Raw genomic sequence first — 13,073 nt, 5'->3', positions numbered from 1 at the left:
TGATGTGAAATGCAGATACTACTTTAGGTAGGAATTTGGGATTGGTATGAAGAACCACGTTATCTTTGTGTAGCTGGAAAAAAGGTTCTTCTATGGTTAGTGCCAGTAGACCAGTTTGTATGACACGCCTCAGCGTTCAGCACAACATCAGAGGGTTGAGCACTTCACCCCTGTTAGCTTGTCTTTGTGCATGCTATTTGGCTCTGGGGTGTGTAGTATGCATGAGATGAATGTCAGTGATATGAATGTGAAGTGTGTAGAGGTATAAATGGTATGGGGATTTTTTGTCTTTTTGTTACCTGATTAATGTCAATATTTGTATGTTGGTTCTAACAGAAATAATTATTCCTTTCATCTATTTTGGAATAAATTTAGGTTCTTTCAAATTCAATATATATATGTATAGACTGTCACATTTTTGTACGACTTGGATTGTTTTTTAGATGAAAAGAATTTGCTGTATGTTCTTTTTTTACAAAAAAGAGATGAATTGTACTTACATTCTAAAATGACAAAAAAACAAATACATTTAAAAATAGACACAATTAATATGTGTACATAAGGGTGTTTCTTGTTTGTTATATGTGAGCCCACAAAAACAATTGGATATAAAGCAATATAGGTCTAGAGGGACATTGTATATTGTAGTCTTCTGTTTTTTTCCCCCTGTTCCCTGACCTCAAAGTTAATCTTGTAGGGGGTTGCCTTTTCTCAATTGATTAGTGCCTGTAGTTCACCCACTCTTCTCAATGAAGTGATTGCGATGAGGAAAGCTGGTTTCCAAGTGAGGAACTGTAGTTCACATTTGTGCGTGGGTTCAAATGGTGGGCCCATTAACCTGGTGAGGACTAGGTTAAGATTTCATACTTTGGGCAGGTGGAAGTCTTGGTGGTATGACTCTTTTTAGTCATTCCATAAATGCTTTGATTCCAGGCACTCTAAAGAGTGATAAATGTTGCCTATTTTGAAGGTAGGCTGCTATCGCAGCGAGATACAGTCTGTTGGATGTATAGGTCAATGCCGACTGCTGCAAATGTAACAGATAGCAGAGTATGTTTTGTATGGAAGCATCAAGAGGGTTGATGTGATTGTTATTACAATAAATACCAAAACGTTTCCATTTTGCTGTGTAGCAGGCTCTTGTGGTAGGCCTTCTGGCCTCTCTAATGATGTTCATACAGTCTGGTGAAAGTTTCAGATAACCAAACTCTATGACTTTGAGAGCCAGATCACGAAGTTAAGTTGTTTGGTATCTGGGCGTTTGATTTCTCCATGGCTGTGTGTGAGGAGATTGGGAGTTAAATGTAATTTATTATGCCGTACCAGGGAGAGCTCCAACAGGATTGTGAACCAGGGGTTGACGTGCCCATGTAGGAACTACCAGGATTAGTTTGAGAGATGTTTGCCTGAATTTCCGAACCACTGATGAAATGAGTGGGAGAGGCGGAAAAGCGTAAGCAAATATCCCTGACCAGTTCATCCACAAAGCATTGCCTTTGGATAACGGGTGTGGGTACCTGGAGGCGAAGCTTTGGCATTTTGTGTTTTGGGGTGTTGCAAACAGATCTATGTGAGGGACTCCCCAAGCTTCTAACACAAACACAGAGAGGCACACGAATAGAGACCATAGACCGTAGTATTTGGAAGAGTCCATAGGCCAGCGAAATCACGATGACCGAGGCAAATTGTTTCTTTGCTTGGTCGTATTTCTGTGCAATTCCTCATTTGATATTATACATGTAGACTATGCAAAACAGCCAATGTGTTTCGCCCATTCGAGCATCTTCAGGGCGTGATCCAATCCAAAGAATTGGTAAAAAAAAAGCTATCCAGGCGTTAGGATACGCAATACTTTTCAAGATTTAATTTGCTTGAACTTGAATGCACCGGAGAAGTTTGGGTGAAGTTCCCATTCGTGTATTTGGTACCTCTGTCTGCTGAGGAGGTCAGCAATCTGGTTGTTCACTCCTGGGAGGTGTTCCGCTAGGAGATATATATTGTGGTGGATAGCCTACCTCCAGATGTCTTGGGCTAAGTGAGACAGCTGGAGAGTGTGTGTCCCCCCTGTTTCTGTATGTAATAAATGGCTGTCATGTTGTCGGTCCGAACCAAGACAGCTTTGCCAGACAGGTGAAGTTGAAAGGCTTCGAGAGCTAGAAAAATTGCCATGAGCTCTAAATGATTGATATGGAGCGTTCTTTGCTGTTGGCTCCACAGACCTTGCACTGTGTGTTGCTGAATATGAGCTCCCCAGCCAGTAAGGGACGCATCCGCTGTTAACACGGTCTGCGGAACTGGGTCTATGAACGCAGGGGCGTAAGCAGAGGCCACCGCAGCCTCCGCGGTGCGGGGAGGCCCCAAGCTGCAGGGGGCCTCCTCCGCACCGTACTCAGTCATGAGAGCTCCATAGTAAATACGGAGTGGGGGCCCCTTTATGTACCTTGAAGGGGGCCCCCTCAACTTTCGTTACACCAGTGTATGAACGGCCATCCTTTTGTCAAATTTTGTGTGTTCCACCACTGCAGAGAGCGATGAGTGCGGTCGCTTACCAACACTAGATCGGTTAATAGACCGCATGACTGGTTCCACTGACTGGCTACACATTCTTGAAGTGGATGCATGTGCAGCCTGGGATGGGGAACTATCATGATGCAAGATGCCATCATTCCCAAGAGTTGCATATAAACTCGAGCTGGAAGTGACTGATTGGTTTGAAACTAGAGAACTAACGCCTGAATGTTTCGAATTCTGGCTGCGTTAGGAAATGCCAGAGCCCTTTGAGTATCTAAAGTGGCTCCTACGTAGTTCTGAGTTTTGGCTGAGTTGAAGATATGATTTTAACACATTTACTGTAAACCCCAGTTGGTAAAGTAATTGAATGGTTATGGATGTATGTTTGAGGCATTGGTGATACGATGCAGCTTAAATGAGCCAATCATCCAGGTATGGGAAGACATGGATGCTCTGTCTTCTCAGATGAGCAGCTACTACCGGCAGACACTTTGTGATGACTCTGGGGGCAGTGGTGACTCCGAATGGGAGTACTTTGAACTGGTAATGTTGATTCGGTACTACAAACCTGAGAAAGTTGCAGTGAGCAGAGTGGATTGGAATGTGAAAGTAGGTGTCCTTTAAGTCTAGAGTAGACAGAAAGTCGCCCTTTTGCAAAAGTGGTAGTACCTGTTGAAGTGTTACCATGTGGAAATGGTCTGACTGTATGTAAAAATGTAGCTCTCTGAGATCTAATATTGGTCTGAGAGAGCCGTACTTTTTGGGAATTAGAAGTAAAAGGAGTACACGCCCGACCCTTGGTGTTGTAGTGGTACGGACTCTATAGCTCCTTTTAACAGTAATGACTGTACCTTTTGTTTGAGGAGGTGTAGGTGATCCGGTGAAAGTTTGTGTGACTTTGGAGGAATGTTTGGTGGAGTGTTGATGGAACTCCAGGCAGTAACCAGAATGGATAATTTGTATAACCCATTTGACTGTTATCGACTACCACTTTGTTAGGAAATGAGACAGTCTTCCCCCAACAGGTGTTAAATGGTCGGGGGGGGGGGGGGTTCGGGGGAGTATGGGCAAGTCACTGCTTTGTATTAGAGGGAGAGGTGCGTGTGCTAGAACCTCTACCTCTGCCTTTGCCGTTGTTCCCTCTGTAGCCCCCTTTGAAGTAATTTTTAGAGCCGGAGGGTTGATTATTGTCCTTGTAAGTGGATGCAGTTTCCGAGGAAGTATTTTGGGACCCTGCACGATAGAAGGAGCGCCAAAAGGAACCACGGCCTTGTGTAGATTGAAGGACTCGCATTGATTTAGTCACTTCAGTATCTTTCTTCATCTTCTACAGAGAAGAATCTACCAATGGCCCAAAAAGATAATCATTATCAAAGGGTGTGCTCAATATGGAGGTTTGCACCTCCGGTTTGAAACCAGATATGCGCAGCCAGAGGGTTTTTTCAAAACAAGAGGGTTTTTTCAAAACAAACACGATACGCGAAGAAATGGAATACGCAATCGGAAACAATATCGTCGAGAGAGTGAGTGTTCTACGCAACGAGGGAAACCAAAGGATTGGTGTCAAACCGGAGCGCAGCAAATAACATCCGAACCCGATAGCAGAAAAAAAACAATCTGAAGATGAAGCCAATGACCATGCGCTCTATCACCTAAAGGAAGAGTCACCTACCTCGTGACTAGGAAGACTTCTTCGAAGAAAAACAAAGTGCAAACATCCGGACCCAACACTAGATGGCGATCTATACATAACATGATCTACAGCTCACATGCCTCAAACAAGTATTTGATTTCGAAGCTATCCAGCCTTTTGGATTCCCTATCCGGAGGTGTAGAAGAGAACGCGCCACAGGGGTTTGGGTGAGATATGAGGAAAGCTGGGTCGACCAGTGCAGGGCGGTGGCAGCAGGTGATTGTTCTACTCACAGGAGCCCCTGTGCTGGGTTTGGACCAAGTCACCATAAGAACATTAGTTAAGGCCTCATTAAATGGCAGCAAGGGGTTCTGAAGTGGAGACGCCAGGCTGCAGGACCTCTGTCAAGACATTGGTCTTGACCACCACAGAAGGAAGCTGCAGGTCCAAGACCTTCGCAACCCTATGCACCACTAAGACAAAGGAAGATCCCTCCTAAATAGCCGGGTTAGGAGGGGAAAGCATACAAGGCTCTGGAGAGGTATCCAAGCCACTGGCATCACCCAGTTCCTCATACCAGTCCATTTGTTCCGTATAAGGCAGAACTTTTAAGGGGTCCTACGTCCCCTCTCAATCTTCCTCCAATCCTAGACCCTCCGAATAAGGCGGAGAATACGACAGAGACCAAGGGCACTAATGGTGCTGGTCTCTGTGTCAGTGGATGCCCAGCCGGCTCCATGTCATGGGTGATACGAATGGGGCCGACACCGCCAGTGGGTGTCGGACGAGGTGTTGGGGAAGGTCGAGTGGGTACGACTTGCACCGGCCCTGATCCAGGAATGGATCAATGAGGAGTCGTCATGGGTGTCATGGCCAGTGCCGATGGCGTAGAACCCAATGGGACTCATTCCGCTGCGCCTGCGGGGCCCAAAGGCGCGTCAGTGGGTTCAGGTCACCCAAATATGGTGCACATGGCACCATAAAAAACTCTTAATATGGCTGGGACCGCTACCGGTCCTGGAAAGGAAGGGAAACGCAGAGCCGACCCAGACACACGCTCTATAGAACAAGGCCTCGAATGTCAAGTCTTCTCCATTGCATCGGGTGACAAAAGGGGCGAAGTCTAAACACTCTTAAACTTCTTGTGCATCTTGTGGTGCTTTTTACCTAACCCCTTTGAAAACTTCAAAAGAGTGGATGAAGACTTGGAGCCCCCAAAGCGGTGATCGCACCTTCTCTCAACCAAAGCCGGAAGCGAGACCTCCAAGGAGCCTGATGCCGGGCCAGAAGCACCTTTAGGTACCGCTCCCTCAAAGATTTAGGAGCCATGGCCCAGCAGTCTGCGCATGACTTCGGGTCGTGGTCGCACTCCAGGCACCACAGACACACAAGGTGGGGATCAGTGACCGATATGGTGCGGTTACAGGCGCCGCACGGTTTGAATCCCGAAGTCTTTGTAGACCAGATGGATTCCTACACACAGAAATAATGTTGACAAAAAGCTGAAAAAAGTCTGGGGGTATCTCTCTTCAATGGATCTGCGCTGGCTGGCACGGAAAGAAAAGAACTGATGTCAGCGTGCCGAGGGGATGCCTATATTGAGGACGTCACTATGACTGTGACGACAACGACGACGTCACGCAGAGTCGACCGACACCACCTATTGGTGTGCAGGGGTACTGCTCAAGAAAATTCTTCCAGATCCAGTCTGACGCCTGGAAAGTTGAAAGGTAAGGTATCTGCGGCTAGTTGTCTCTATCAAATAAATATTTTATGGGGTTAAGGCACCTCCTGAAGAGATGTGTGTGCCCAGCAAATATCAGGCATAATAATAATGGGTAAGAGAACTCTGCAAGTCAACGCAGTCTCCTCCTCCTGCTTCAACACCCTCCGCATGCTCCACAAGAGCTACAGATGGATCCCGACAGATACAAGAAAGACAGTCACCCAGGCCCTCGTCTGCAGCAGACTCGACTACGGAAACGCCCTCTACGCTGGAGCCCCGACCAAGCTCATCAAACGACTACAACGCCTCCAAAACGACACGGCGCGACTGATCCTCGACGTACCACGACACGGCCACATCACCCCCCACTTGAGAAACCTGCACTGGCTCCCCGTCAACAGAAGGATATCCTTCAAGCTCCTCATTCACGCACACAAAGCACTCCACAAGTCCGGCCCAGCCTACCTCAACAGACGGCTCTCCTTCTACATCCCCAACCGCCAGCTATGCTCCACCGACCTCTCACTAGCCACCGTCCCACGCATCCGAAGAACCACCACCGGCGGGAGATCCTTCTCTCACCTCGCCGCCAAGACATCGAACACCCTCCCACTGAGTCTACGACAGACCCAAGACCTGCTGACCTTCAGGAGGATACTCAAGACCTGGCTGTTTGATCAGTAGCGCCCCCTCCTCATCCTCCCCAGCGCCTTGAGACCCTTGCGGGTATGTAGAGCGCTTTACGATTGATTGGTAGTTAATGCGGTTGCTGGACAGATCAGAGTTTTGTCTGCTTACAGTTTTGACTCCTAATGTAGCATTGATGGTATGTTAATCTCCTCAAAAGCACACTGTGCAACATGCAGATCACAGATTTTTATTTCATGTAGACCTGTAAGTGGATTTTTGCTTTTGACACAGATCTTTTTATTATTTGCGCTTCATAAATTGCAATCCTTCTAATATAGCAGAGTGTGCTACGAATCACCACACACTGAGCACCATTTGGCAGACAATATCAGAGCACTTCCCACCACCTAGCTGAGACAGTCAAACACCCCCTTCCAATAGTCCTGAAGCACAGGACAACTCCATATCATATGGAGAAAAAGCACCCTCTTGGCCAAACTCCCTAGGGTACCCAGCATGGTCGGATTTGCTCATTTTAACCAGGGTAGTGCATGCGTAGTAGCAACAATGTAGCATTTTCATCTGAACCAGTCAAAATCTAGAACGTATGGCCACCTCTATAGGGGAGAAGAAGGCCATCTGCCATTCGTCATCTTCCAAAGTCTTCCAGATAATTCACCCTACACACACGAAGCTTAATCAAGGGATCAGTGGCATTAATAATCAATTTGCGATAGGTGATGAGACAGCCTGTCTTGGCATATAAATGTATCCAACAATCTATCTTCAAGTGGAGAGGAATCTGGAAGGTCCGTCACCCTAGGAATTGCCCTAACAAACGCAATTCTGACCTGCAAGTAACAGAAGGTTTCGGTGGGACCCAACCGATATTCCTTCTGCAGTTCAGGAAAGTACATCCCCCTTCCTTCCACAAATAACCAACCTTTGACACCCCCATTAAATCCCATTTGTCAAATCCACCGCACATGGCCAGGGTGCCCAATGGAAACATATCCCACAAGGGGGTGGCCTGTGTAATTTTATCTCCACCCTAGGCTATGATGTGTGGTGTGCCAAAGGGCTATCATGGTGGCAGTAAGGTTAAGTACAGGCGCAGCTCTCGGGCCTCCACAAATGGCTCTAAAATGGCCACCTGATCTCATGTTATCCTTGTCCATTGTATATGCTGGATCTTCCCTTGGAAGATGAACCTAATAATTTATGGGCATTAGCTGTGCCACCCAGTAGAATTTTTGTATGACCGGAACGGCTATACCACCTTCAAATCAGCTGTGAGTCAGTTTTTGGAGGGCAATACAGGGGGGGGGGGGGGCGGGGGACCCGTCCCACAGGAGGCTGCAAACCTCAGCGCCAATTACCTGAAAGTAGGCCCGGGTGAGGTGTGTTGTGCAGCACATATAGAAAGTGGGGCAGAACCATCATCCTAATGAGTTCCGCCCTCCCAAAAAGAGTCAACGGCAAGGCCTCCAATGTCTGACCAACAGCAGCTCCAGATTGCGAGTATAAAATACCCCAAGATCACGTGTTATGAAAATACCCAGGTACTTAAATCCCCCAACCACCACCCGGTTTGGCAGCACTGGGCTGGCGCAGGCAGGGACATATATTAATGATTTGTACCAATGGATGGCATTTCCTGAGTATCTCAGGTATATTGTGAACACCAGCATAAGCCTAATAAGGAACCAGGGCGGGTTCCGCCACATACAGTAGAATATCATCCATGTAGAGGGAGATATTCTCATCCCACTCCGCAGTCCATCTCAAGCCTCTAACCAACGGGTCTGATCTTACCATGTCATTAATGGTTCCAAGACCAAGCCAGGAGCATTCTTGAACAAAAGGAGGGCTGGGCTGATGGCCCTTTAAATTAGGCTTTTGTTTCTGGCCCAATTTGAATTGTAAATAAAGCCCCTTCAAGGCCTGCAGATTCCTGCTCGGAAAGAAAAGCATACAACCTGCGAGTGCTGCTCAATGTGTCCTGGAGTCGGCAAGTTACACTGTGAAACGTTTCTGCGTATTTCACTGGGTCCAATCCAGATCCCAGTTCTGGCTTCATAATAGGGGTTTCATTCTTCTGACTGCTTAGATCAACCCTGCTGTTCAATAAAATCTAATAATGGTACAACCTTCTGAATCCTGTCGTTTTTAGGTCTCGCCTTGCTATCGCGTAAGCTTTAGGGGCTTTTAAAAGTGCTCCCAAAAATCGGATTGCATGGCTAGCACGCGCACAATCACGCGCATCGTGCCGCCATGCAATCTGCTTTTTGGGAGCACTTCAAAGGGTCCGCTCCCCTGCCTGGAATGCGCTCCCCCGCCCCCAAGCGCACGCGCGACACGCTCTGCCGGGCTTGTTTTAGTCGTAGTCATGCAGCTTTTGGTTTACAGAACGGAGGTGGTGATCGAGGTAGGATATTCCCCTACCTAGAATGGCGAGGTACTGATTAAAGAACACATTTAAACCACCGAACTTTGCAGTTTTTCAATTTCAAAATCGGTTCTGAACGTTAAACATTTTAAGAGTGTATTAAACTAAATGTATACACCTAGTCTGCAAGTGATTAAATGCTCGGTAATAACAAAGTCCTCCTGCAGAGCAACATCTGCAGATGTGAGAAGAACCAGAGAGGTTTTCAGATGTTTAGTTGTTACACAGAGAAGCCGTGTTAAAATGTCTCTGCCGTGACGGAAGTGATGACGCAAGAGCACACAAGACCAAATGTGTCTCGTGCAGCTGCTTTGGGGTAGATATTTTTGGAAGAAGAGTTCAGCAGAGGGACATCAGAGCATGAATACACGAGTCCTCCCGTGAGTGACTTCAGTTCATTTTTATTTGTAGGAAGGCGGGGCTGCAATTAAAGTCCACAATGTTTCGGTTCATATTTCCCTGCTGTCTCCGTCTTAAAAGAGCTCTGACTTTTCACACCGATGTTTGTCAGAAGTTCTTTACTGTGGTTTAAATCCCTTTCTGCTTCATCTGGGAAGGCGCCTTTTTGCACCTCATCTATAGACCGCTTTTAGTTGTCTGTTGTTAAAGTCCTAAGATGCCTCCTGCCTGTGGTAAAAAAAAAAACAAGCATTGGCATAGCCAATAGGTCTCGCTTTTGGGACCTTATAAGTATTTAGTTATGCAGCACAATATCTTTGGTGCAACAACAGCAACTGTTGCATGGCTAAACACTTATAAGGTCCCAAAAGCGAGACCTATTGGCTATGCCAATGCTTGTTTAAACTTGCAGTTCAGGTGCCACAAGAGTAAACAATTCATTTCATGATGGTTTTTATGTACATTACAAAACTGTGTCAAGACCCTATTAAATAGAGTTGTGTGTGTGAGAAATAACCCGGATTTCGCTCATCATAAACAAGAGTTTGGAGTGGTATTTGCAACAGATTTATATTGCCGAGTGCAGCACTCGCAAGAATATCCATTTCCTTGGTGCACATAGCCTTGACCACAGCGCACAGACATCTTGCACTGCCGCACACAAGGGAAAAGAATTAGAGGAAACATTGTTTAGGGCTCTCTGAAAAGTAAACACATTATTCCTATTACTAAATGCCTGTAGTAGTAGCCGCTAGAGGCTCCCATTTGAATTCAAGCTTGCCTACCTCACCTACTAGGTCTTTATTTTGCAACAACATTGTTATCTGGCAGAGAAACTTCACAGATCAAGGGAAGCTCGCACTACTACCAGTCGGTTTCTTCTCTTGGTCTTTCTCTGATCAGAAAATCATGGATACAACCAGGTATGTAGGAACTTCACCCCTCTCTCAAAATTACACCTGCTCAATATCTTCGGTTTCAGAAAAGTGATGAAAAATCTAAAAACTTTTTGTTCCAACATTTCTCAAGCAAGTTGTGTTTAGCTCCTTGCTTTCCGACTGTATCATGGCTGATTGCATTGCATCTTTTTAAAACTAGTTACTTATTTTCGATTGTTTCCTAACTTGATTATTTTGATGCTGTACAATGCTCCAGCTGCCTTTGGCAAGCTCCACGATTCATAATAAAAATAAGTAAATAAAATAAAATCCTCATCTTTCCGTACTAATGTGAAGGAACGTTACAATTCTAGTAAGGACTCGAAGGCAAGGATTGCCCCACCAGTATTCAAACTGAGACCGAATGACTCCCTCCCCTGGATGAGATGGGGTTGGCAATTTAAGTGTCCCACTACCTGATCTTTTACTATTAATATGAAGACTTATTATAGCATTTTGTGATGGTGTTAAAGTGTTTAATATGCATTCTCCAAAATAGTTCGTTCTGGAGTTCTCAATTTGTTTAAATGGATTTGCAGCGTCAGAAGTGAAGTAGGCCCAAGAGCTATTGAAGACCTTGACAGTGAAAGGTTCAACATTGTCTGCACTTACCGGAAAGAGGACGATGAGAAAGAGTGGGGACTTTTTCTGGAACGTACAAAGTGCTGATTACTTTAGTCTTGAGTAATGTGTAGTTTCAGTTCATGGTTTTATCAGTATGGCAAATTGTTTATATTGACTGCTATAAGTAGAATAGAACGTTTGATCAGCCTAACCCTCACCGCTGTATCTTTACTGAAACTTTAACTTCCTTCAAATTAACTTAGGACATCTCACATTCTGAACTGAAAATAACTGTCTGCTTTCTGATTAAGTTGAAGTCTTTTTAGCACATTTTCATTGGAAATCTTAACCCCTCTCTCGTAGTGTTTTGTTTATACTTCTAGGACTGTGATTGGCAACTGGTTTATGATTACTAATTTTAAATGTAATCCCTTAATATTTGTGCAATGATGTTTTGAAGGGTTTTCATTTGGCCATTTAGTATTTAGTTTATATTGTGCAAGTACAAGCTGATCAACTATGAAACTTATTTCGAGCCCGGAATACTGGGAAAATGTAATTAAACAGTTGGGCCTTCATAGTTTAGGAATGACAGATGTCCTACAGGGGGGGTTGATGTCTTTCTTACAGTGATATTGATGGGAGGAAGAAAGGGATTGGGATCGAATCAAGCACTCTGCATTTTGACACCCTGTATGAGAAAAGAAATCAGTCACTGGAGCGACACAATGCAATTTGAGAAAAGCTCATTGGTTCATGCGAGGCTCTGCAGGCAGAAATAACAGCTCCAAAAATGGCTCGAGAGTCACAGTAGGACAAGGTCCAAATCCTCACATTATATCCAAATGACAACTGTATCATAATGAACAGTCCCCCTCCCCCCCCCCCCTCGATAGTGATGAGTGGAAAACTGCTAGGGGAGTATCAAGTACAGTGATGCTCAAAGTGCATCCGGGGGCTCTGCTTGCGACCCTCTCGAGCTTTACGTGTGAAGCCATGGTCACATGCTGTTTTCGCGAATCAGCACTAACTCTGAGAACGATGTTAAATAAAAAGGCAAGCATTTAACTACAGGTTAACTGAAGTTAAAGACAGGAATTAACTAAGGTATCAAGCACATCTTAACTTTAGGAACTCCTTCATAAAGACATCTTGCAAAAAACAAGTAAACATATGATAAAGTCTCTTCGAAATTCAAAAAATGCATTTCATTAACATGCATTTCATTAACATAAAGCCCCCCCCCCCCCGCAACAATGCAAATAGTCAACTAAGAGGCAAGACGGTGGATATGTGTAGCCTCTGAATAGCCAGGGTTGCTATTACACATGAACAACATTATAGTTTAATAAATAAAACAAAAGAAAAAAGTTTTGTACAGCACACATTCTTAAGTCAAAGACTTTGGGGTCCTCATATTAAAAGGAAGGCAAAGTGAAATAAACAAAGTGCCTAAGATCACACAATTTGATCAAGTGGGGAAGCCAGGATTGAACCCACAGTGTTTTTAGTTTAAGAATGTGCAATTCAGCCTTTGGATGTACATGCTTAGCTTTCCCTATGCCCACCTTACACCCTCCTTTAACACCCCCTACCCAAATGCCACCCTACTGGTATCCATGCAGCTCTCGGTCACACCACAGCCCAAACGTTTTGGCCCCCTAGATAATGTTTGTGAGTGCCCATGATTTTGTATGTTCAAACCGCTCTACTCCATACAAATTTCCTAAATAGCCCGGTGTTTTAATACTTAGTCAAAGGTACTTACGATTCCAGCACAGTGAGCAGAGGGTCTGGCTCAGAAACCTCCTGCAGTTGCGTGCCCTGATCTCTACTAAGCCTGATAACATCGCAAAGGGTCTGGGAAGCATTGGACTGCCGCTGCAGAAAAAAAAAAAAAAAACCCACACACATTAAGACTTGTATATTTTTCATAGCACCATTAACCACATGGCTGGTCTTCCTATAATTTACTATGGTAGATTAGCACTTCCGGAACATATTCAATTATAACACACAGCTGGATGTATTGGAGCGGTAAGGAACAAACTGTTTAGTTTCTTCTACAGATCCAGCATTATCATGAATTGTTTTAACAGTTTAGTTTTTTTTTTTTTTTTTTGTCAGACTGGTTTTTTTACCCACAGCCTGCAAGACAAACTAGTGGAAAATTACTATTTTGCTTCGTTATTAAGAATTCCTCGATTAAGCCATCCCCATAAA

The 13,073-nt window shown here is 44.9% G+C and overlaps 1 protein-coding gene across 5 annotated transcripts in view; it reads right to left on the bottom strand.

Annotated features, from left to right (window-relative positions):
- PPP6R2 (protein phosphatase 6 regulatory subunit 2) overlaps positions 1 to 13,073 on the bottom strand; it is a 913,508-nt gene that overhangs the window by 656,148 nt on the left and 244,287 nt on the right. For all 5 annotated transcript variants that reach the window (XM_085653731.1, XM_085653733.1, XM_085653735.1 and 2 more), the window contains exon 7: positions 12,619 to 12,731. In XM_085653731.1, the coding sequence (XP_085509857.1) occupies positions 12,619 to 12,731 (113 nt within the window). The remainder of the gene's footprint in view (positions 1 to 12,618; positions 12,732 to 13,073) is intronic.

Source organism: Triturus cristatus, chromosome 4_1 (genome assembly GCF_964204655.1).
Source record: "Triturus cristatus chromosome 4_1, aTriCri1.1, whole genome shotgun sequence".
NCBI classification, from domain to species: Eukaryota; Metazoa; Chordata; class Amphibia; order Caudata; family Salamandridae; genus Triturus; species Triturus cristatus.
This window is presented reverse-complemented; position numbering and strand designations above follow the sequence as displayed.